Consider the following 26,771-nt stretch of genomic DNA (forward strand, 5'->3'; position numbering starts at 1 on the left):
ATGCTTTTCCATACTGTGCGTGTGTACCAAAATGCGTTTGTATTTAGATTTGAGCGGGTCTTAGACTTCCTACACTTTACATCTGGAGAGGCAAAAAGGGGCAGGAAAGAGTAAGTTGACTAGGTAAGGGTGTATACACATAAGTTAGCACGCTCCCTGGAGATGCAACATAATTAGACTTGGACACAGCTCCAGATACATTTCTTTGGATGCCTATATTTTATGGGTCATAGAAATCTGGTATAAAGATACGTGACAATGATGACACCAGCAGCACTATTTAGCCGGATGTAAATGACTGTGTTGATCCTTCCAGCTGTACTTCTTTTATTATTATTGCAGCTATAGTATGACAACTTATGGCCATCTATTTGGAAATGTTATTTCTATTCGGACTACTGCAGGAAAGATGATTTCCATTGGATTTATAAAGCAGTAAATGACAGTTGTTGGGGTGTTTGTATTTAATTAACTTTATACAGGATATACAAATTACACATTTAACAATAACACTGTCAATACACTATTCTCTCCACTATAGATGGACGTAACTCTACATATTTGAATGCCCCACTTTGGTCTGTTGTAGAAATACTGTTATGTCTGAAGTTGGATGTATGTTGAGATATATAAGACTGAAAAAACACACATTAGACTGTAATTTTGCAATGTTCAAGACATAGAAATACGTCATGCTCTAAATCAGATAGCAAATGGTACTAATTACTAGGCATTATAAGACAATGCACCTGTTGAGATGAGAATAGTAAGCAATGAATTGCTTGGGCTATTTTAACACCAATATAGGTATAACAAATAAAAAACAATGGTAGCAAGGAAGAGTGTCTCTGTAATAAATACAGTTGTGGCCTTCAACCACAGTCCTATTTCAACACCTAAGCATTGCCCTGCACTTACAGTAAGCTATGTGTAGGTTACAATGAACAAATTTTTTTGTCGGATTTTACATTTATACAAATGCCACTGTTTCACGTCCAGCTAATCAAGTTTCACTAAAAGACATGTCGTGTAGAATAAAATTGACATTAAATAAGTTGTATTTAACAAATAACATCATATAAATAAAACTTTAAAAGAACAACTAATAGGATAAATATTAACTATAACTGCATTTTTATACCCATAAAATATCTTTTCATTTTTGTTTGCTTTAACAATTAATCTATTTGACGTAAACACAATAATTGTCTTGATAACATATATTGTCTAAATAATTCCATCTGGTAAGACCGATCACTCTCATTACAAGGCAGCATTAACTGTGGGAAACATTCATGTCTTCTTTGGTCATGCTTCATATAAAGAAAACCCAGCCTAGCATTCTACATCCTTTTTCCAAACAGAGAACTGAACAAACTCTGTGGCTTAAAAGGAAAGTCTGATGAAGAGGCTTGGAAAGACAAGAGACACGGATAGCTAAAAGGTCCATATCAATCAAACTTAAAGAAACCTCCGACAAAAATTACTATGGTTGGTATTATACTTCTACCTGACTCCATAGAATGTTTCCCTTTTGTCCGATTGCCTCCTTCTGGGTCGCATGGCTTCTTACATAGTCTATTTGAGGCTCCAGTTGCCAAAGACCTCCGGGTATTCCTCCTATGCTACCCTCCCCAGGACCTTGACAACTGTTCCAAAAAACTGACCCATACATATTGGCAGCCGCCAAGTCCCTTATAGCACTCAACTGGAAAAACACTTCCCCCATCTCTCTCCGCCCTTAAAATACAAATTTGGCATGTTTCAGTCATGGAAGAGATTACCTACTAACTTAACGATAGGGTCCATATCTTCAACTAAATCTGGACCCAATGGCAGTTCACGGAACACACGTTCCCCTCCAGCTTTTAGCTTTCCCATGATGACCCATGTGCGGTGAGGCAAAAAGACAAAATACTGTTTTTAAGTAACATTTGAACCAAGGTTGCACAATTGTAAAAGTTGGATGTATGAACTTTGATTCATATTGAGGTACATCTAGCATACAATGTTCCAGAATCAGTTTAACATGAGCTTGATATCATTACTCACTGTTGATGGGGGACCCTGCTGCCTGCTCATACTCGGTCTGTAGTTTCCAGCTTGCCTATATTCCCAACCCCGCATTTTAGCACTGTCTTGGTCACATGTAGCCCTGTCTTCATTAACATATTGACACATGAATATCACAATTTTTCACAATATGAGCATACTTGCATAATAAAATAATCTGTGCTGCTCTGAATAGTCAAATGATCTGATTGGCTACGTGTTCTACCGTTACATGCAGTAGAAGAAGGATGACAACAAAAGGTGTTCTAAACCTAAATGTACCCTAAAATGTGAGAAAGTCCACAATTATAACAGTAAAAACTGATGTAGTCATTGAAGTGTCCCAAAATTTATACATCTTGCAAAGTCATTAATAACATGTGCGGCAGTAATATTTGCAATGTTTATAGGTAAATAGGTAAGGCATTTTAAACAAGGCTCAAGTATATTGGGATTTTGTTTGCTTAATTACTATATACCGCACTTGTATATAGATGTCCATGCCAAGTATTAATAGCGGTTTAAGTGTCTATAGTCTCAGAATTTGCAATATTCAGTAAGGCTGAGTGTTGAGGGGTTCAAACAAGCACAATATGCTTAAACCCTAGCCTGTTGTGTATACAGATATCTAAATACTACCAGGAATATATATATTTATATATATATATACAAGTTAACTCGTGCATGATACTCATGCATTCTAGTCAAATCAAGCTACTTAAGGTGTTAAAAAGGTTCTTGTCATGCATTTGAGCCATAGCCCAGGCCTCAACCACCAACCACTCCCCACTGTCACCCCCGGCAACCACCAACCACTCCCCACTGTCACCCCCGGCAACCACCAACCACTCCCAACTGTCACTTCTCCTTCAAGAAATATATATATCTTTTTTTAAAATTCTTTATAAACACTTTTACCAATTAACAAATTAAAAACATCTTAGTATACCAAATTTCAGCCCTTTCTGAATTTTTTTTTACACACACACTAAGGGGCATATTCAATTAGCTTTTGGATTCGCGGTAACGCGCCGGAACAGCCGCGAAACGTATTACACGGTACCGCAATAACGTGGATTTTTGTTCGCAGCCCATAGGGTTGCGAACGAAAATCCGCGTTAATGCTGTACCGTAATACCCGCAAGAACGCGCACTTTTTGCGGCAACGCGCGTTACCGCGAATCCAAAAGCTAATTGAATATGCCCCTAAGAATTTAGTAGGTCAGTGTATAACTCCGCCCAGCAGGTGGCGCTGCAGCTTGGTTTTATATTTTCCACACACAGACAGACTAACACACGCCACTAAGCATAAGCATTTATATTATATATATATATATATATATATATATATATATATATATATATAAAAATTTAGAACTGGCGGCACAAAAAATATACTAGGAGTGTAAGTGAATGGAATTTCTTAGTTTTATGCTAAAGGCAGTCTGAGAAGTGGCGTTATGGCATACCACCGTATACACCCCTCTTCGACCTACACACACACATATATATATATATATATATATATATATATATATATATATTATCCCAGGACATTGTGATGTGTGTTTTAAGAAAAATTTTAATGTGTTAGAGATCAGCTGGGGGATGATCCCTTATAAGAATGACAGGGCCTGATTAAGGGTTCCAGCTGCCCTAGGATAACACACCGGTTGCCGCCCCCCCCCCCCCCAACCAATGTTTACGCACATATTCAACTGTAAATCTGTAATTATGTGTCTAAATTTACTACAGATTCAAATATTGATTGCTGGTACAAATTGTATTTTTATTAAAAATGTCTCTACTACCTGCAGTAATATAGAAAAATCAAATAATGGCAACAGTAGAAAATGATAAGTAATTCTAAATTAAATATAGTCAAACTCTACAAAAGCGGCTACCAGGCTACAAAACTGTATCAAAGAATTTTACCTAAACTTTTTTCATTTAAAAAAGTGCAAAGAATTGCTGTGAATCAAAGTATAATATTATAGCAAGCTCCTTTTTCGTGCATTAGAAGAGGAAAACTTTTCTATTACATTATCAAACTTCTGTAGGAAGTCACTTTCAATGAATAACAGTGCAGTGAGCTTTCTTTATGTAAAGCTGAGCGCAAATAGTTTTTTACCCTCTTTAAAGCAGAAAAAGAGCTTTCTCCGCTACAGTTAGTGACTGCCATACTTAAAAAGGGGTGTAATAATATTTCAACTTTTGGGAATATTGATTCTATATTACATTTTTTTAACAATGTCAAGAGTCTTGAGGCTTCTGAGTTATGTTTAATACTTTGTTGATGGTCGCTTTTATGACCTTTCCCAAAGAGGCTAAAATGGACACACTCCTCAGGAAATACATTGTCCAAATCCGATTTGTAGTTTGTAACAGTTGGTCTGCTGTCTCTCGAATTTGCCATTTTGCATATCACTTAAGTGCCATAAAAATCCAAGCAGATTAAGTTGCTCTGTATAAATTTCTCTTCTTTCCTCCAAACTAACCTTAAGTACTTCTATTGTGACATAATATTTCTCCATAATAAATGACTGCCTTCCATCAAATTCTGTGTTTCCACCAGTACTTTTGTCAAATCATCATCATCATCACCATTTATTTATATAGCGCCACTGATTCCGCAGCGCTGTACAGAGAACTCATTCCCATCGGTCCCTGCCCCATTGGAGCTTACAGTCTAAATTCCCTAACATGTACACAGACAGAGAGAGAGAGAGATAGAGACTAGGGTCAATTTTGATAGCAGCCAATTAACCTACTAGTATGTTTTTGGAGTGTGGAAGGAAACCGGAGCACCCGGAGGAAACCCACGCAAACATGGGGAGAACATGCAAACTCCACACAGATAAGGCCATTGTCGGGAATTGAACTCATGACCCCAGCGCTGTGAGGCAGAAGTGCTAACCACTTAGCCATATGCTCTCTGTTTCCTTCTCACATCTTTGTTGTAGACATTTGACTCACAATTCCATATTATCTCTTAAATCTCTTAAACTACTATGATGAAGCATGATCAAAAAGGTGTCTAATGAATTATACAACCCAACAACTCTTTCCAAATTTGTACTTCTTCCTTGAATTTTTTCACTTACATCTTGAAACTTTAAAACTTCAGTATACTGTTCCAAAAACACATCATTATTGTAATTTACAGGCTTTTAACTTTCTCCACCATTAAGTTAGCATCAATTCTGACCTCCTTATTCACTGCCTATCTCTTTTAATGTGGAAACCACTTCATGGTAGGATTTATGCAGAGCTTTACTTGCATCAGCACGGACACTCCAACGTGTTTTGGACAGTGTTTTCAAACCAAAAAAATCATTTTTAAATTTAGATAACAAAATCTCCCACCTGTGAGTTGAGGATGAAAAGAAATTGCAGACCTGTTGATGTAATGCAAAGAAGGCAACTGATTCCTTACTGCTTTCTGCAGCTGCGGAGCCCACAAGTTGTAAAGAATGTCCAGCACAAGGAATATAAGTTGCTAAAGGATTAAGCTGTTTAATTCTAGATTGCAGTCCCTTGTATGGCTCTGACATGTTATTGGTTATCGTATCTTTGGCCTCGACAATCACTCAAATTAAGATGTAATGATTCTATTGTAGACAGAACAGCTTTTTCCATTTCCTCAACTTTGTGGCCATGATTAGGTATAAATTTAATAAAACGTTCAACTGGGGTGCCATCTGGCAAAACATAACAAATAACAAATGTTAGTTGGTCAGTGTTCAATACATCTGGTGTGGAATCAACGATTATTGAATAATATTTGGCCTGTTGTATCTCTGTAATGATATTGGTTTTGCTCAGATAGTTGCAGAATAAACTCATCAACAATTGTGGAAGGTAGTAAGAAGGTCCACCTCTTCCCTTATTCCCAAATCTAGCCAGATGATCAGCCATGAATTTCCATTCTTTAAAGAACCAATAATCTCATTCTCTCCATGAAATGATAGTCCTCTGGAGACACATAGAAGTATATTGCGACAATAGTTTACTTCTTCATTGTATTGTTTAAATAACTGGATGTCCGCTCTTTCTGAAAATTTTCCTCTGTTAACATATTTTGCTAGACATTAATGTTCAGAAAGATTGTCATGGTCAGATATAGTATAATTGTTTTTCCAGTCATTAAATCCACTGGTGGTTAATAAGGTTGTGCCTCCATAAAGTTTGCAAGGAGCACAAAATACCTGACCAGTTGATATTGAATGCACTAGCCAAGGTCGCTTAACAGTCTCGACATTAGTACGTTTTTTAGAAAAAGCAGCCTTAGATAAAAATCGTTTCTGATTTAAATATTGCCTTTCAGATTTGGAAAAAGTCTGCCCGATTGTTCTGCTTTGTTCCATTGTGAACTATAAAATCTCATAGTTCATCACTCACCACCCAAAATGTTGGGTCATCAGATGGATAAGACAACTTTATAGCAGTTACTGCTTGTTGTATACTAGTTACTGGGATGGGTGTCAGTGACTTACTTGGTGCACTGATGATGGAACCACAATAACTAGCAGAACTAGTTGAAGGTACTTACTGTGCAACAGCATCATCACCACATTTATCAGCAATACTTAAATCTTCAACCATATTTCCTACAGAACGGCAGAAAAAAGAGTCAAGTTTGGGAATCTTTTTCAATAAAGAAAACTCTCGTTCATCTCTCTCGTTTTGCTCTTTTTTGAAACTCAGCCCCACTTGGCTTTTTAAATGGTTCACGGGAATCTTTGTCAGTCATTTGGTTGTTATTAAAATCCCTAAAGAAAGGGATTAAGGGAGCCAGAAATGTACCAAAGTTATGTGTCTCAGGAGCAAAGATGTTCAAAATAAACAGATATAGCTATATCCTACGCCTCAAATACAATTATTAAACTTATTGAAATCAATAAACGCCAATACTTCACTGCTGCTGTTCACAAAAGCCTTGCGTACTTCTCCATAAACTATACCAAAGAAACCACTAGAAAGAACAGCACTGTGCAAATACTCTAGATATGACTCACTGCACAACTATGTAGAGCTACACACATATGTTTGTGTATATATGTCTGTACATATATATATATATATATATATATATATATATATATATATATATATGAATATATACATACACAGTGCTCAAAGTGGAAGTTTACAATAATTTTACAATTAAGGCAGTAGATATAGACATACACACACATACATACACACACACACACACACACACACACATATATATATATATATAATTATTATGCCCTAATTGTAAAATATTAATACATAAAACACACAGAGCCTGATTCATTAAGGAAAGGAAAGCCAAAAAAATAGTAACTTTGCACCTGGGCAAAACCATGCTGCATTGAAGGGGGAGGTACATTTAAAATGTGGGGAAATGTTTATAGATAGGGTACCCCTTGCATTGTAACATGGTTTTGTCCAGGTGAAACTTACTTATTTGTTTTACTTACTTTCCTTAATGAATCAGTCCCACATTTTTTTGCAAACACATTAAAATGTAAACTAAAGTAAAATTCCACATTCAAACTTAGACAGATTGCGCTGTTGTCTCTTACATGATCTTGCAGTGTAGACTACCTGATGTTCTCTCTTGCTTGTTCTCGGAGAGTTGTTGTCAGTTGGCTGGCTTCTGAAAACTTGGAATCCTGTATTGAAAATGTACAAAAATGCAAAGTGTTAACAAACCCTGAATGATTCAAACACAACACTCCATTATGACCAAATAAAACAATTCCCTAGTACAAGGCATAAATAGACAATAAAATATATGAAAATTATTTATAATCATCTACCAACTCCTACCATTCAGTTAATTAACCTCCCCCGGTCCTTATCCAATTAATAATTTTGATGCCCCTGCAGACTATCCCCCCCAACCAATTAATAATATTGATTCCACTGCAGCCTATTCCCTGAGTCATGATCGCCCCCCGGCCCCCTCATAGAGAATAATAATTATGCCCGGCAGCTGATTCCCCAACCCCCCTGAGTCATGATCTCTCCCCTGGCCTTCTCATAGAGAATGATAATTATGCTCCTGCAGCTTATTCCTCCCCTCCGATTCATGATCTCCTCCCTGGTCCTCTCATAGAGAATAATAATTATGCACTGGCAACTTATCCCCCCTCCACCCCTGAGTCATGATCTCCTCCCTGGTCCTCTCATAGAGAATAATAATTATGTCCTGGCAGCTTATCCCCCCCCCGAATCATGATATCATGATCTTCCCCCTGGTCTCCTCATAGAGAATAAAAATTTTATGCCCCGGTAGCTTATTCCTCCCTCCTGAGTCATGATTTCTGCCCCCCTGGACCCCTCATAGAGAATAAGAATTATGCCCCGGTAGCTTATTCCTCCCTCCTGAGTCATGATTTCTGCCCCCTGGACCCCTCATAGAGAATAATAATTATGCCCTGGCAGCTTATTCCGCCCCCTTCCCCCGCCCCCAAGTCATGATCTCCCTCCTGGCCCCCTCATAGAGAATGATATTTATGCCCCAGCAGCTTATCCCCCCTTTCCTGAGTCATGATCTCCCCCCTGGTCCTCTCATAGAGAATAATAATTATGCCCTGGCAGCTTATCCCTCCTCCACCCCTGAGTCATGATCTCCTCCCCCCCTTGGCCCTCTCATAGAGAATAATAATTATGTCCTGGCAGCTTATCCCCTCCTCCCCTGAGTCATGATCTCCCCCCTGGTCCCCTCATAGAGAATGATTTTTACGCCCTGGCCCCTAATTCCCCCCCAGTCCCTCCCTGAGTCATGATCTCCGCCCTGGATCCCCCATAGTCTATGGGCCATAGAGAATGATAGCTATGCCCTGTAGCCTATTCAGCCCCCCCCAGGCATGATCTCCCCCTGGCCAGCTCATAGAGAATAGCGATGACCCCTCAGCCGTTTTCACTTTAACTTACCTTGTGGACTGCTGGACTGGTCCTCTTTTGTCCTGTGCAACGCCCCAGTGCTTCTTCTTTCTTGCAGTACGGGTGTGTTCTGTCCACTTAATGTGGTCTCGTGAGATGTTAAAATCTCACGTGACCACACTAAACAATTCACCGTGCCCGCACTGGTGGAAACTAACAGCATCTGATTTGCTGTTAGCTGCCGTCTTCTGGGAATGGAAATGAGTCGATTGAGGTGGCGAGTGATAGGCTGACTCCAGAGACCAGGGGCAACCCTGATAAGTAATCTAGGGTAGGCAGTGGTTTTGAGGGGGGGAAAAAATGGGCAAAAAAAAATTTAAAAAAAGAAATGTTTCTGTATGCCGACACTGCGATCCCCCCTTTCCCAGCGTCCCAGGCTGCAGCCTGATCAGCCTATTTGTTGATCAGGCCCTGAAGAATGGTGTGTCTATAGGACTTGCAAGGAGAGGATTTTTGAACAAATAAATGGTTGTGCTTGTGACCAGTGTTTGTAGAATACACTTAATACAGTTATGATTTGATTTTTTTGTGAGTTAGAGCTCAGATAAGGAGATTTAATTTGACGCTATTGTTATTGTTTGATTACGCACAGACCAGAAAACATTGTGAACTTTTGTTTTGCTGGCAATAAAAGCCAGCCAATATTCTGGATTGTTAATGCAGGTTAAAGCTGCTGACACAGTTGAAAAAAAGCGAAAACCCCACTATATATATATATATATATATATATATATATATATATATATATATATATATATTAATATATATATATATATATATATATATATATATATATATAGATAGATTTTTTTTATATTTTGTAGCAAGTAAACTATAGGAGTAAGCTCTCACAAGTAGTGCCCCCTCCTCCATTTATCTTACATCTGCGCCTCGTTCATCGGCATTGTCTATACTTGTACTGAGTGCAATTTGTATTTTGCATGATTTGTAACTCTAACTGTGGCACCTTACAAATAAGCAATGATTATTATGATGATACCACTGTTAAGGCTAACAGTTAATATAAGTTTGTAGAACAGGTGGAAGAGGTCTTAGGTACTTAGGTGTCCCCGGGTCTTAAACTCAGAGTAGTACAAGTTTATGGATAAACAAGAGGATGGTGGCAGGAGATAAGTGTAATCAAGAACAGACTGAAGCCACAGGGTAAAGGCAGGCAGCAAGGTAAGGTCCAGGCAAAGGGTCAAGGCCGGCAAAAAGACAAGTTATCTGGGTTATAGGCAGAAGTCAGGGTCACTAGAAATAGATACATACGTGATTAATTTTTACTCTTTTAGTATATAGACTTGTGTATTTGTTACTATATATTGGTTTGCTCATCACTATATGATATTTATGTATATTTTTTTGGTATTTTTCTCTTTTTTGACAGAACATACATAGATCGGTGCTCTGGTCAGAATTTATTTATCTGTATTTATGTTTTATTTGTTATGTTTTCATGTTTATTTAATAAATAGTGTTGTTTTTATCTATTTCCATGAATCCTACGAAATTGTTTAGTATACACATTCGGTATTATTTCAGATGGTGGCGCCCCAGCATTCAGCGCTGTGATCTATTTTTTTTATATGTTGTTTCTATTTAGATCTCACAGGTTCTTCACAGCTGCGGGTGCTGTTGCGTCAGCTATTTGTGGAGGTCCTTTTTATATAATCTATCCAGCGCCAGAAAATATATTTCTGTTAGTTATATTTATGGAGCTCCAAGAGAGTGCATCGGCCTTGAGGTTCTTAGATCCTGGTCGAAATGTAATTAAGAACTTGAAACAAGTAAAAATGAGAGCCCAGCGGGCTTGCCCAGCATTCAAGGTTTTGGCGGCCTGAATGTACTGAAGGTTTTTATGATCCGTAATTATGGTGATTTGATGGGCAGCTCCTTCCAACAAGTGTCGCCCCTCTTCCAGAGCCCATTTGATGACTAATAATTCGCTATTGCCCATGATTGCGGCTGCAAATTATCGAGAGAAGTATGCACAAGGATGCATGGATCCCTCTGAGAAAGAATAGCACCACATCTGAAGCATCTACTTCGACTATAAATGGAAGTTTCGGGTTTTGCTGCCTGAGAACTGGAGCAGATGTAACAGCATCTTTAAGAGCTGAAAAAGATGCTAAAACTGCTGGTGACCAATTAACTGTATCAGCACATTTGCATGTGAGAGCAGTAATAAGTGCCACTAGTACTGAGAATAAATGGATGAACCTCCGATAATAATTTGCGAAGCCAAGGAATCTGTGAATAGCTTTCAAATTAGTGGGGAGTATCGAATCCTGGGCTGCTCGCACTTTGTTGGGATCCATTGAGAAACCCCTGGGAGAAATGACGTATCCTAAGAAGGTAACACAGGTGACCTCAAATTCACATTTTTCGAGTTTAGCATACAAGTGTTGCTGACGAAGTTTAAGAAGCACTTCACGGACATGCTAATGGTGTTTAGCCAAGGACTGTGAATACATTAAGATATCGTTCAGGTAGCCAAATTTGTCTAAGAATTCCCGCAGAACATCATTAATTAAATCTTGAAGCACTGCAGGAGTATTGCAGAGGCGGAATGGCATAAAAAAATATTCGCAATGCCCTGAGTGAGTATTGAAGGCTGCTTTCCACTCATCTCCTTCTTTGATCCAAATCAAGTTGTAGGCGCCCCAAGGGTCAGAGAAGATAGCGGCCAATTTCAGTTGATCAAAGAGAGTGGAGATGAGAGGAAGTGGGTATGCATTTTTAACCGTGATTTTGTTCAAACCACGATAGTCGATGCAAGGCCTCAGACTGCCATCTTTCTTGGCTACAAAGAAACACCCGGCTCCTGTCGGAGACTTGGAAGGTCGAATGAAGCCTTTCTGAAGATTGTCCTCCACATATTGCTCCATTGCCTGGGTCTCAGGAATGGACAAAGCATATAAACATCCTTTAGGCAACTTACACCCAGAAATAATATCGATTGCACACTCATAATTCTGATTAGGGGGAAGAGAGTCCGTCTTTTTCTTTGAAAATACATCATAAAATTCTCAGTAAGGAGTAGGAAGAGATTCCAGACCAAGCTGAAGGACTTGAATTGGTAAATTCAAGCAGGTGGATGAACACTCAGGACTTCAGCGAATGATCTCACCTTTCTTCCAATCGATATGTTGATTATGGCCCTGCAGCAAAGGATGCCCCAGAATCAAAGTAGCGTAAGGACACAAGTATCAAATAGAATGAGAACGGGTGGAGTCTTGGCATGAATCCTGCCTCCAATTAGAGGGTTACCAACCAATCCACAGACGGTGATACCTGAGTTCAACTTATTCGAAGGAATACCAAGAGTTTGGGCCAACTTGAGGTCAAGGAAACTGCCTGCTGCCCCACTGTCAAGAAAGGCTGAAATATCGGGTGGGGTATGGGATAAGGGCTATGAGAAAGCCGACATAATTTTGAACGAAGTTACAATAACGATTGCTATAAGAGCCATATAAATAAAAAGCCTACTATGTAACAGATAATACGTTTTTACGAAGGTTTCAATGACCGGCTAGTGTAAGATCCGAATGGGGTAAGTAGCTACAGTAGGAAATAACGTCATTTAGCATAGACAAAGTGAAAATGACGGTTTTAAAGCGACAATACCCACAACCCACGCCATGTATAATGCAGTACAGGTGTATAATGCAGTGGCGGATCCAGGGGGGGGGGGGAGCGATCTGGGCTTGCTGCCGGCGGCTGCACACTATGTGCAGGTCCGTTCGGCAGAGAGAGTTAGGGAGAGAGTTCTGCCCAACTGCTCTGATTGACACAATCAGAGCAGCTGGGCAGGACTCTCTCCCTAACTCTCTCTGCCGAACGGACCTGCACATAGTGTGCAGCCGTCGGCAGACTTAGGTGTCAAAAAGGGGGCGGGTCTAAATCGCCCCCTCTAAATCGCCCCCGGTACAATTAAGTTCTGAATCCGCCCCTGGTATAATGCAGTACAGATGTAGGGTCCGAGTATTGCGGCTTTAAAACCGGCATTTTCACTCTGTCTATGTAAAATTACGTTATTTCCTACTGTAGCTATTTACCCCATTCGGATCTTACACTGGCCGGTCATTAAAACCTTTGTAAAAACATATTATCTGTTATATAGTAAGTAGGCTTTTTATTATTATCGCTATTATAGCAATCGTTATTGTGGCTTCCGACTACCACTGGAAATATCAGTGGATTAACACAGAATTTTCTGAAGAGATTATTTGAAGACCTAGGCGCACCTCTTCTCCAACACCTAGGCCTGGCCTTTTCCCAGCTTGTTAGGACAAGCACGGACTAGGTGCCTCTTGCTGCCACAATACATGCAAAGGCCCAGGGAACGTCGTCTGGATCGTTCTTCTGAAGAGAGATGGTAGGCGCCTAACTGCATGGGCTCCAATAGTGCAGGAGAGGAGGTTGGTGGGGAACTAGAAGAAACAGACGTATCTCTCCACGCTTTCCTTTCCTTTATCCTACAATCAATCTTGATTACCAAATGCATCATGTTATCCAGGGAAGTTGGTATAGGGTACTGCACTAAAGAATCTTTGATTTGCTCAGAGAGACCTAGGCGGAATTGAGTCAGAAGTGCCGGATCGTTCCACTCGCTATCAGTGGATCATTGCCTAAACTCTGCGCAATAGTCTTCGGTGGTGCGTCGCCCTTGCTTCAGGGCCCTGAGAGGAGACTCTGGCGAGGCCACTCTTTCCGGGTCATCATAGAGCAGACCCAAGACTTTAAAGAAAGCATCAACTGATTGTAGAGAGGGACTCAAAGGGGGAAGACTGAACGCCCATGACTGAGGGTCACCTTGGAGCAGAGATATTATGATGCCGACTCTTTGCTGGTCAGAACCTGAAGAACGTGGTCTTAGGCGAAAATAGAGCTGACAACTCTCTTTAAATTTGCGGAATAATGCTCTATCACTAAAGAAGTGGTTGGGTAAATTTAATTTGGGCTCCACCAGAAAAGACTTGCTGGGCTTGTGAGGTTCTAGATGCCTCTTCTTGTGCAGACAACCGGTGCGAAAGACCTTGAACCATCTGTGATAAGGTTTGAATCTGACCAGCCAGAACCTGGGCTAGGGAAGGATTGGTCCTGCTTTCATCCATGGAATGTTAAAGCTAACCGTTAATATCATAAGCTTGTAGAACAGGTGGAAGAGGTCTACACCTATAGCAGCCCACTTTACTGTAGAGCTCACAGGTACTCAGATTCCCCCAGGTCTTAAACTCAGAGTAGTACAAACTTATGGCTAAACTGTAGCGCAGGCAAGAGGATGCTGGCAGGAGATAAGCGTAGTCAAGAACAGGATGAAGTTACAAAGGATCTGGACCTCACCTCGCTGCCTGCAAAGGCAGGCATTGAAGTGAGGTCCAGGCAAAGGGTCGGGGCCGGCAGAAAGACAGGTTATACGAGTAACAGGCAGAGGTCAGAGTCACCAGAAATAAATCACGGTCCAAGAAATAAGCCAGAAATCATGCGCAGAATGATCTATCCAGAAGTTCAGGAACAAAGCTCAGGAGCAGGTGAGCAGCTAGGACACTGAACGCTGTAACTGGCCTTCCCTGCCTTAAATACATAGATCCACCAATAGCACCCTGCAGAAGTTAATCAGCCTCAGGAGGCTGTTGATTAATTTGCCCTAGTTGCGCACGTGCCCAGCCAGCTATCATGCCGGTACATGGTGATCCTGATTCAGAGCGTCCCAACCGTTGCCTTAGCAATGACAGGGTCAAAGTCCTGGTCGTCATGGAGACAGTTGGGACACAGCCAGGGTAAGTGGTCCTGTACACACAAATGTTGAAAAATAATGTCTGTTAAAAGTGCATATAGAATCTTGTACTTTGTCCTTGCTTTTATCAGAGCATTTAAAGTGTGTTCTAAAATATTCAATAAAGTGTAGTGTACTATGCACTTAATGCATGCACACATAGATCTCCCTTATATTATCCCAAGAGTTAATGTTCATGACCACTGTAGGCAAAGTAGAAATTTACACAAAATGAAACAAATGCCTGTCAAATAATGTGCGTGTACCTGTTCATAGGTTTTTGGACTATCATTGTTAAAGTGCATTTAACAGGCTTGCAGAACATGTACAAGCCCAAAGGTTCAACAAGTTTTCGTTAAAATAAAACTAAGCTGTGAGCTGATATGGTTTAATTATTATTGTGATAAACAACAATGATAGAAGTAGTTACCGCATATCTTAGGAATTCGGGCTTAGAGAGATGAATGGTTTGCAGGTCTATTTATTGTTAATTTATCATTTTTATCTTCCACTTATTTATTAAAGCATGTTTTAGCTGAGAATGGCCATCCCCATAGAGCTCTATGAGGACAACGAAAAGTGTCAATTTAATAAGCAGTGAAAAGGTTAACTTTCCGCTGCTTGCATTTTTATCTTTTGAAAATATATTGTCATTTATTGATGGCATTAATCTAGCACTAGCATATCTTTCAGTACTGCTGGAGGAGCAATATAGAATATGCAGCTTGCCTCTTCGTGCACCTTACTCTGCAGTCTATATGCTCCTCCCCTCCTTCCTGAGAGCACTAGCTTATTGTAAATAGAAGGCACAGAAACTTGCAGGGTTTAGGGTTAACTTTTCTGGATGAAATAATCTACAGAACAATAGTCTCTATACATCAGGCAGGACAGATATAGTGGAGAGGAGTCAGTGTGTGATCTATATATGCACCGTGATACCGATCTACCCTCCTTGTATGCTAGTCACATCTGCTCTAAGCAAAGGACAGATGTATGGTACTTCCCATTCAACAGCAGTGTTAGTGGAGGGCACAGAGCCCTTTCTATTTGCAGCACATGAAGCCCAGTCAAGAAAGAAGCTGGCAGCAGCTGCTGATCACTCTTGTCAGCCCCATCTATTGATATGTTACTCCTAGTTCAATACAGCAAAGCCACTGAGTACTGCAGACTCTCTACTGTGTCACCCAACACAATGGGATGTCAGCAGTGGAGGTCAGGAGTGTACATCTATGGGGACCTGCTATGCTCATGCACAGCTACTAATGGTTGGTTGCAAACTGAATGGTCTGTCAGACAAAAGGGCACACTTATAAAACTTGGAAGGAAGTAAAATGTATTTCTCTTATTGATAATTAAAATAGTGTGCTGATTATATAATCTGTCTTTAAAACCATGCAGTGCCTGGACCTGTGTTTCTTCTGTATCCCTAGAACGTTATAGTGATGTAAGTTTTGTTCCCTAAAGTGTGGGGTGAATGAAGATTGCAGTTTTTATCTAGCTAATAAATGCTTGTGCCTTCTACTATATTTTCTGGATGAGGCACAATGAATAACTTCAGGCTTTAACCTTCCAACTGTCCTCCTTATCATCACTGATAGCGGTAAAGAACATGGCATGGTGGCTTCCATGTGTCTCACCTTTACACCAATCCAGTTCTTAGGGAATTAAAGTGCGCCATCACAAGAGTGTGCAAAATTATATAAAATAATGGCATATCGCCCATGAGGCATGACCAAACAATTGCAAAAGCATTAATCCATGCACAATTGCTGTAAATAAGATACAGGAAGCCACTCATATTGATTCTGTTGTAAATTACCAACTTTGAATCTTAAGTTGTCACAAGACATACATGAAAAAGATGAGTAAATAAACTGTTTTAAGTCCATAATACACATACTCTACGGATGCCCACTAGTCAGTCGATTGGCTTTTGTTTCCCATTGTAAAGGATTAAATGGACAGGTACTACAGAGCTAAATGCAGATTGCTGCTAAATGGGAGTGCCCAAGTCAGATGACAAGAAGACATTGAACTAGAGGTGCAACAATGGTGTTGGATAATGAATGGATTATACAAATTGATGATAAGATAAATGAGGTGTCATGATGAGAGAGTTAAACTCAGCCTATAGAGTTGTCGTGTGTCTGAACCAGGATCTGTATGTCTGCTGAGGACATCTTCTGGAACTTGTATGAGAATCTCACATTAAGTACATAATAGCAACACAATTTTGAAACAGATTATTAAATACATAAATACACCACCAATTAACAGATTTTATACCTGCTCAGCCACTTTTCACTGAGAGGAGTTATAAGATACTGCAAGGCACAGGCCACTGTCCAAGGTACTGAAATGCTATCAGTTCTTTGGCAAGGAAGAGAACACTTCTGCCAGAGAAAGCTATATCTGGGGAGACAGCCAATGTTCTACTTGCTGCAGTAAGCACTAGCAGAGCTGAACTTTGATGAACTTACTTGTTTGAAAGGTGGCATGCTATGTCAGTGTCACTTTGAAAGTCACCGAGATCTTCAGTATGACCCATTATCCTCATACTGTTTCACTACGGCATTTGCATGGCTGTGTGCATGATTTTATGCACCATGCTAGCAACGGGTATGACTGAAATGTCCAATCACACTCATTAAAAAGGTATCCACATACATCTGGCCATGTAGTGTATATCCTAATGATGTCTATTTAAAGAATAATTAGAAAAATATTTTTATTTATCTCACAGCTGAAAGAAAACACTCTCTAGGAAAAGATTACCATCCACTTTGCCTGAAATGTTTCCAGTGTAAAAGACAACTTACTGCAGGTCAGCATGCTGAGGTAAGTCAATAGGATCATAATCACAACAACCCTGTTGAGGGTCCTTGATGTGTGTACAAATTAGAAGTGCTATAGGTATGTGCTATCTTTACTAATGATTACTATCCTTTTTTTTCACTAATAAGTGGAAATTTAATTGCTTTTAACCAACTGGCTGTAAATTTACTGATATTTGGCAAACATGGTTGTGTCAAACTGGCAGACTGCAAACAGTAATAGTGGCTCCTATAACACACAATAAGAACTGACCTGAACTGAAGCCTCATCCCTCCCTTGGTGAAAAGACTCTTAAAGTAACTTTAGGCAAAAGAAGTTGTCATGGAACTTGCCAATTCAAAATACATTTATTGTGATTCATTGAATGAAAGCTATGAAGAGAAATAGGTTACAAAATCACTTATAAAGCCTGATCAACAGCCATTGCACATGAATACACTACACTTTTCTAGGTGAAAATGGAGGAACCGCTGCAGCTGAGAATAATTATTATAGCATAGACTTCTGTTGTACTATGTCATCAGCCTTTATTCCCTGCCCAAAATGCCCTAGATGTGCTACTAAGTGCAAAAAGGAACTTGTCTCTTGGAATAAGTGACAAGACTCTTCAGTTGGCTCTGTGCATTTAACTTGCCATGGGTAAAGTTAAGTAGCACTTAGCTGTAAACCATGTAATTTTTTTTAAAAAAAGCCCACATTGCGCAAACATTTCCACCAATGGACATGGGTTTGTGGAGCAAGATGGCAGCCATTGAGACAATTTGCACATGAGGGGGTCAATAATTGATTAATTACATTTTTCATCAGTCCTGATTGGCATCTGATTGACCTGCTCAACACTTGCAAGGTATTGACAGGGGTTTGGGGCACATACATCGATTGAGCTGGAATTGACAGTTAAAATCACTGCATGCAACGGCAACTGCACTTACACTAAAGATAAAAATGACCTATATTCAGAGAAGAATCACTTTTCAATTGATGATAAAAATGTTAATGCCAAGAGTATAACATATTTGTCATTAATAATTATGAGACCATTCTGTAGTACATGAAACATAGTTACTATATAAAATATTTATGTAGAGTATTTCTTATTTCTTTTATCTTACAGTACGATGATAAACCATTTTGCAACCGTTGCTATCTCTTACATTTTGGACCAAGAGGTAAGCTTACTAGTATCCTAATTACACTAAGTGTGTCATTTGTCAGTGTACCTGCCATTATCATTGGACAAAAACAGTAAATACATACAAGACTAAAGTGTGACTTATTTTACATAAGCAAACTAATAAACTACTATCTGTAACATGCTGAGATTTGCCCAGTGTCCGCTGTTGCTGGCATGATATTGCGTTTGCTAGATGAATGTGCACATAAATGATTGTCAGCCAGCTGACTGTTTTAAGATTTCTTCAGTGACTGATTTATATTTCGTGTCCTTGTCTTCTGCTTTCTCTCCTCGTTCTAACCATATTACAGCACCAATAGATGCACAGAAATGCTAGTAACCAATGATGGTTTTATATACAATCGGATGCTGATAATGCTGCTGCCTACCAATAACCACCCACACTTTCCCCAGCAACTATTATTCCTCTAACTTCCGTATCATGTGTTTTTTACACCTCTTAGATTGAAATCTCGTTTGGGCAGGGTCATACCTTCTGTTTCATGTCATTGTATGCAACCTGTTTGTGTCATGTCATGAACCCCTCAATGTACAGAGCTGTATAATATGTCAGTGCTTAATAAATAAAAAATATAAAAATGATAATAAAAAAACATGTTTTGCAAAGCTGTCTGAGCATTGATTTCCTGTATACTGACTTCCCCATAAGTTATTTGTTTCATTCAAATGTGAAGAATAGTTTTGTGACTACTCAGAGATGAAGGTAACACCTCCAACTTTGCTTGGACAATTCTCCATGTGCAAAGCTAATAAAGTCTATGATTCAACTTCTTAATTTTTAAATTGTATTTTTTTTAATTCTTTATTAAAACAAAATCTGCTAAAGTCCCCTCACAACTCATGTCCCTTTGTAGGAGGAATTTCTCTTCCAATTACTGGATGATTTGTACAACAATACGTCATGGTGATGAATGACTATCAGCAGCACCAGTGTTTCTGGTGGAAAACTAGGTTCACAGGTTCGAATAAGTTAATGACACATCAAACTCAGCTTCTATCTTAGAAGAGCTTTATTGAGAGGGAGTAGCAGAAGCAGCTGTAAAAAGATAATAATGTGAAGCAGTAGAGTTTAGGGATCATGCAACAGATTACTTGGCTTGTGATAGCAGTCCTAGATATGCTCTATCAACTGTACTTTCCAGGGGTCCTTCCTTTCTGAACTCTGAAAACTGGGATGTTGATCAAACTCCGACACCAACACGATTTGATGGTTCAGACATGAGGCACCTTAGATATGTTGAAGTAACTGTACTTCCCATGGGCCCCTTTCTCTCGGCTATTTGAAATATGGGATGTTGAGCATACTCCGGCACCAACACAATCTGATGATCCAGAGACGAGGAGCCCTGTGTTGCACAGCAATTGAGCTTTTATAGTCAGAAAGCAGAGCGTCCTGGGAACACATGCAATTATGGTTATACAAATGAATTCAGGCTTTTAATTGGTACAATAGAAATGATGATTGCACGAAAAAGCTCCAATCAGCCGACATCCGACCATTTGGTCAGATATCGTGTGAGTGTGTATAGTGACACAACGATCTAAAGTCATCCCAAAGGGCCGGTCTTCATTTTATTTGGTTGGTCGTACTGTTTAATATTTTCTGACCAAATACCGACCTGTTATGGCTTTTTAATCAGTGTGACAATGTGACAAGAATGAATGGATGAATATTGTGCTGTCATTCTCTGAAGACTAGAGGAGCAGATTAAGGACTAGATGAAAAGCACAGATCTGAAGGTAAATCATGTCAGTGTGTATGCATGACTTGCCAGACTAATCGGACCTTCAGTGGTAGGTACAATCGTTTGAGATAACAGGTCGGTCGGAAAATTCTTCAGTGTGTACCTGGCCTTACTCCTTTGGCATAAGTAAACAATAGGAAATCCTAGGGCTAACATAAATACGTCACCTACAGTGTAATAGATAACATAACACGTAGCACGTGGCTCAGTGGTTAGCACTTCTGCCTCACAGCACTGGGGTCATGAGTTCAATTCCCTGCCATGGCCTTATCTGTGTGGAGTTTGTATGTTCTCCCTGTGTTTGCGTGGGTTTCCTCCGGGTGCTCGGTTTTCCTTCCACACTCCAAAAACATACTGGTAGGTTAATTGGCTGCTATCAAAAATTGACCCTAGTCTCTCTCTGTCTGACTGTGTGTGTGTATGTGTATGTTAGGGAATTTAGACTGTAAGCTCCAATAGGGCAGGGACTGATGTGAATGAGTTCTCTGCACAGCGCTGCGGAATCAGTGGCGCTATATAAATAAATGGTGATGATGATGATATATTACCAATTTTAAAACTGATATTCAAACACAGTATGGGGTGAGCAGTGATATGCTATGGGGAATGAAAACACACATACTGATTGCAGACAGTCATAGTGTGTGTTAGGGCGGACACTCTAGGGGGCATGGAGATACAAATTCATATTCACACTGTGTTTAGTGCTAACTCTATAGAAAATGAGGCCCTAAATAAGGTTATCAAAGCAATAACACAGCAAATCCAGGATTTTTTTTTTTGGTCATGCAGCTGAATTCTAAAGGTTTAAGGAAAAAATTGGGTTTGAATGAGTCCCTGGAATTTGATTAACCAAATCCATACAGATTTATGTGACCTTAATGTGCAGTGTGCAGAGCACATGCATTTCTTCCAAAAGCTGAAACTATAGATATATTCTCTTCCTTCAGACCAATAATTAATTTTTATATGCAAAATATGTTTGCGATTTAGTTTGGTATTCAACAATTTTATTATAAAAAGGATTTAGTATGTTTCCAAATCCTAAATATGTAATATGAAATATTATTACAATGTGACATACTTACAATTTTTTGTGGTGGTCAACAGTTTTGTTGTGGTACAGGGCACACCCTATTCATGGAAATATGTTTTTTGAGCTACTTAGACATTCATGTTTAAAAATGCATTTTTAATTTAAACCCTCTATCTATAATGCATTTCCAGACCATATATGTAGTTTGCCTGTCAAATGTTCAAGATTGGCATAAGCAGATCAGGGATGGGTGATGTGCTCACTCACTTTACTTTATGTTCTAGTAAAAAAAAACAAAAAAAAAAAAAACTCCTCCTGAGTGAATCCCTATAATTGCTGGAGAATATAAAAAGCAAAACAATACGTTCTTTTTGCAATCAATATGAATATTTGGTTTCTGCAGCTCCTGTAGCTTCACTATATAAGCAGTTTGTAAGCTGTTTGTAGTGAACTAACCATTTTAGTTATTGTTCTCCGCTATATTAATGGCTTTTTTTTTACCAAAGTAGTAGAAGAGTAGAACAATAGAGTTTTTGTTTCTCTGCCCCTCTGAATTCTTAATAGATGTCAAAGATCATTGTTGATAATAAGGTGGGTTTCAGAAACAAGAGACGTAAGGAGCGTTACTCTCTCTAACCATATTATAATCAGAATCACTTCATCTGAGTTCACTTCTCAACCTAACATTTTAGAAGTTAAGAGGGAGCAACGCTTCGATCTCCACTCATATATAACCTTTGCACATTCAATGATTATACAGATAAAAAAAATAGAAAAGAAAAAGAAAAGAAAGGAAAATGCCTCTCTAAGCTCCAAGAAAGCGGCACATATAACAAAAAATAAAAATATATCTTTACAAGAAAAAAATAAAGATTTTACAAGCTGATAGGCCCTGTCTAAACTTAGCGAGCATGAATGTATGAAAACAACAAAAAGGTTTCACTGTTTGTGTGTATCGCTCTATCAATCTATATATTTAAAATATATTTAATAATGGATATGTATCATCATATTAAAGGTGCGTTCTTTTTCTTTTTTAAGTAACACGTGGACCAGCTTTTCGAGGTTCTCTTGGGCAAGGGGCAAGTTCTTCCTCATCCACCCTAGCAAAAGGCAACCAATCTTAAAGACATATGAATTTGACCTTATTTCTTGTTGTCAATGCATCAATTAAAACAATAAAGATTATTTTACAAAATATGTATAAAAAGAATAAATATGTTTAAAAAGAATAAATTGTAAATATGCATTATAGGCAATGGCTTTCTTAATTTTCTATCTTTGCTATCATTACTCTTGTAAATATTATATATGAATAAAAAAAACATCTCATTTGTGAATAAACCTGCTTCACCTGTATAAATATGTGGAAAATTATTTGGACTCATATACACGGATGGACGCTTCAAACATTTAACACACATTTTAAAGCCAGGTAAATGGACCTAACATATCAATAAGTGAATTTCTGCAGCCAAGAACCTTGAAGAAAAAGTATAAAAGGTTTATATAGACAAAATAAATGCTAGCACTGTAATAATATTATCATCAAACTTCAAGTCTGAAATGCTGCCCTTCAGTGACAGAACTGTTACTTTTATAAACAGTGAAAAGCAGGTTGTACTACAATTCAAATGCCATATTACAATTGGTTGAGATAGTATATATGTGTTTCATAGTCCGCTGAGGTCCAAGGTCTGTGATGGGTGTTTTTTAAAATTTCAGGAATGTCTTTGTCCAACAACAAGTAATAAGAAACATCTGTTCTTAGAATTAACTCTTCCACTCTCCTCAACTCACGGATTCGGACTATATACAGTCATGGCCAAAAGTTTTGAGAATGACACAAGTATTGTTTTTCACAAACTTTGCTGCTTCACTGGTTTTAGACCCTTTTATCAGATGTTGCTGTGGTATACTGAAGTAAAATTACAAGCATTTCATAAGTGTCAAAGGCTTTTATTTACAATTACATTAAGTTATGCAAAGAGTCAATATTTGCATTGTTGACCCTTTTTTTTGAAGACCTCTGCAATTCGCCTTGGCATGCTGTCAATCAACTTCTGGGCCACATACTGACTGATGGCCACCCATTCTTGCCTAATCAATGCATGGAGTTTGTCAGAATTTGTGGGTTTTAGTTTGTCAACCCACCTCTTGAGGACTGACCACAGGTTCTCAATGGGATAAAGGTCATCATTATCATGTATTTATTTATATAGCACCACTAATTCTGCACCGCTGTTCAGAGAACTCTTTCAAATCAGTCCATGCACTATTGGAGCTTACAATCTAAATCCCCTAACATACTCACACACAGACCAAGAGAGACTAAGGGAAATTTAATAGCAGCCAATTAACATACCAGTAGGTTTTTGGAGTGTGGGAGGAAACCGGAGCACCTGGCGGAAACCCATGCAAACACGGGGAGAGCATACAAACTCCACACAGATAAGGCCATGGTCAGGAATTTAACTCATGACCCCAGTGCTGTGAGGCAGAGGTACTAACCCCTAAGCCACCATGCTGTCCACTATCTAGGAAGTTTCCTGGCCGTGGACCCAAAATTTTGATGTTTTGATCCCAGAGGCACTTAGTTATGACTTTTGCCTTATGGCAAGGTGCTCCATCATGCTGGAAAAGGCATTGGTCATCACCAAACTGTTCTTGGATGGTTGGGAGAAGTTGCTCTTGGAGGATGTTTGTGAGTGAGCCCACTCCCCTGGATGAGAAACCACACACATGACTGGTCTCAGGATGCTTTACTGTTAGCATGACACAGGACTGATGGTAGCGCTCACCTTTCCTACTCCGGGCAAGGGTTTTTCCAGATGTCCCACATAATCTAAAAGTGGATTCATCAGAGAGAATGACTTTACCCAGTCTTCATCAGTCCAATCTCTGTACCTTTTGCAGAATATCAGTCTGTCCATGATGTTTTTCCTGGAGAGAAGTGGCTTCTTTGCTGGTTTTCTTGACACCAGGACATCCTCCAAGAGTCTTCGTCTCACTCTGCATGCAGATGCACTTTCACCTGCCTGATGCCATTCCCTGAGCAAGCTCTGCACTGGTGGTGTCCCGATCCCGCAGCTGAATCAACTTTAGGAGACGAACCAAGTGCTTGTTGGACCTACTTGGGCACCCTGAAGCCTTCTTCACAACTATTGAACTTCTCTCCTTGAAGTTCTTGATGATCCGATAAATAATTGATTTAGGTGCAATCTTACAAGCAGCAATATCCTTGCCCTTTTTGCCAAAAGCAATGATGACTGCATGTGTTTCCTTGCAGATAACCATGGTTAACAGAGGAAGAACAATGATGTCAAGCACCACCCTCCTTTTAAAGCTTACAGTCTGTTATTCTAACTTAATCAGCATGACAGCGTAATCTCTAGCCTTGTCCTCATCAACACGCTCACCTGTGTTAACAAGAGAATCAATGACCTAATGTCAACTGGTCCTTTTGTGGAATGGCTGAAATGCAGTAAAAATGTTGTTTTTGGGATAAAGTTCATTTTCATGGCAAAGAGGGACTTTGAAATTAATAGCAATTCATCTGATCACCTTTCATGACATTCTGGAGTATATGCAAATTGCCATCATAAAATCTGAGGCAGCAGACTTTGTGAAAAATAATATTTGTGTCATTCTCAAAACTTTTGGCCATGACTGTAATTGCAGTAAAATACCACATCATATTAAATTATTAAAATAAAATAAGATAAACCAATACATATATATATATACAGTCAAGTCCATAAATATTGGGACATCAACACAATTCTCATATTTCGGGCTCTATACACCACCACAATGGATTTGAAATTAAACTAACAAGACGTGCTTTAACTGCAGACTTTCAGCTTTAATTTGAGGGAATTTACATTCAAATCAGTTGAACGGTGTAGAAATTCCAACGGTTTCTATATGTGCCTCCCACTTTTTAATGGACCAAAAGTAATGGGACAATGGACTCAAAAGCTATTTCATGGACATGTGTGGGCTATTCCCTCATTATTTTATCATCAATTAAGCAGGTAAAAGGTCTGGAGTTGGTTCTACGTGTGACATTTACATTTGGAATCTGTTGCTGTCGACTCTCAATATTAGATCCAAAGGGCTGTCACTATCAGTGAAGCAAGCCATCATTAGGCTGAAAATCAAAACAAACCCATCAAAGAGATAGCAAAAACATTAGGTGTGGCCAAATCAACTGTTTGGAACATTCTTAAAAAGAAAGAACGCACCGGAGAGCTCAGCAACACCAAAAGACCCGGAAGACCATGGAAAACAACTGTGGTGGATTACAGAAAAATTTCTTCCCTGGTGAAGAAAAACCCCTTCACAACAGTTGGCCAAATCAAGAACACTCTCCAGGAAGTAGGTGTATATGTGTCAAAGTCAACAATCAAGAGAAGACTTCACAAGAGTGAATATAGAGGGTTCACCAAAAGATGCAAACCATTGTTGAGCCACAAAAACGGGAAGACCAGATTAGAGTTTGGCAAACAATATCTAAAAAAGCCATTACAGTTCTGGAACAAAATCATATGGACAGATGAGACAAAGATCAACTTGTACCAGAGTGATGGGAAGAGAAGAGTATGGAGAAGGAAAGGAACTGCTCACGATCCAAAACATACCACCTCATCAGTGAAGCATGGTGGTGGTAGTGTCATGGCTGCCAATGGAACTGGTTTCCTTGTATTTATTGATGATATGACTGCTGACAAAAGCAACAGGATGAATTCTGTAGTGTTTCAGGCAATATTATCTGCTCATATTCAGTCAAATGCTTCAGAACTCATTGGACAGCGCTTCACAGTGTAGATGGACAATGACCCGAAGCATACTGCAAAAGCAACCAAAGAGTTTTTTAAGGCTAAAAAGTGGAATGTTATGCAATGGCCAAGTCAATCACCTGAACTGAATCCGATTGAGCATGCATTTCACTTGATGAAGACAAAACTGAAGGGAAAATGCCCCAAGAACAAGCAGGAACTGAAGACATTTGCAGTAGAGGCCTGGCAGAGCATCACCAGGGATGAAACCCAGCGTCTAGTGATGTCTATGCATTCCAGACTTCAGACTGTAATTGACTGCAAAGGATTTGCAACAAAGTATTAAAAAGTGAAAGTTTGATGTAGGATTGTTTAGTTTGTGCCATTACTTTTGGTCCCTTAAAAA

The 26,771-nt window shown here is 39.2% G+C and overlaps 1 protein-coding gene across 1 annotated transcript in view; it reads left to right on the plus strand.

Moving 5' to 3' along the window:
- The window catches only part of LOC142107590 (cysteine-rich protein 1-like), a 46,157-nt gene extending 23,289 nt beyond the window's left edge, over positions 1-22,868 (plus strand). Inside the window, exons 2-4 of the mRNA XM_075191102.1 lie at positions 17,517-17,611; positions 18,723-18,777; positions 22,626-22,868. Coding sequence (XP_075047203.1) covers positions 17,517-17,611; positions 18,723-18,777; positions 22,626-22,711 — 236 coding nt within the window. The 3' untranslated portion in view covers positions 22,712-22,868. The remainder of the gene's footprint in view (positions 1-17,516; positions 17,612-18,722; positions 18,778-22,625) is intronic.
- Positions 22,869-26,771: the final 3,903 nt, after the last annotated feature.

The sequence above is a fragment of the Mixophyes fleayi genome, chromosome 1 (assembly GCF_038048845.1).
Source record: "Mixophyes fleayi isolate aMixFle1 chromosome 1, aMixFle1.hap1, whole genome shotgun sequence".
Lineage (NCBI taxonomy): Eukaryota > Metazoa > Chordata > Amphibia > Anura > Limnodynastidae > Mixophyes > Mixophyes fleayi.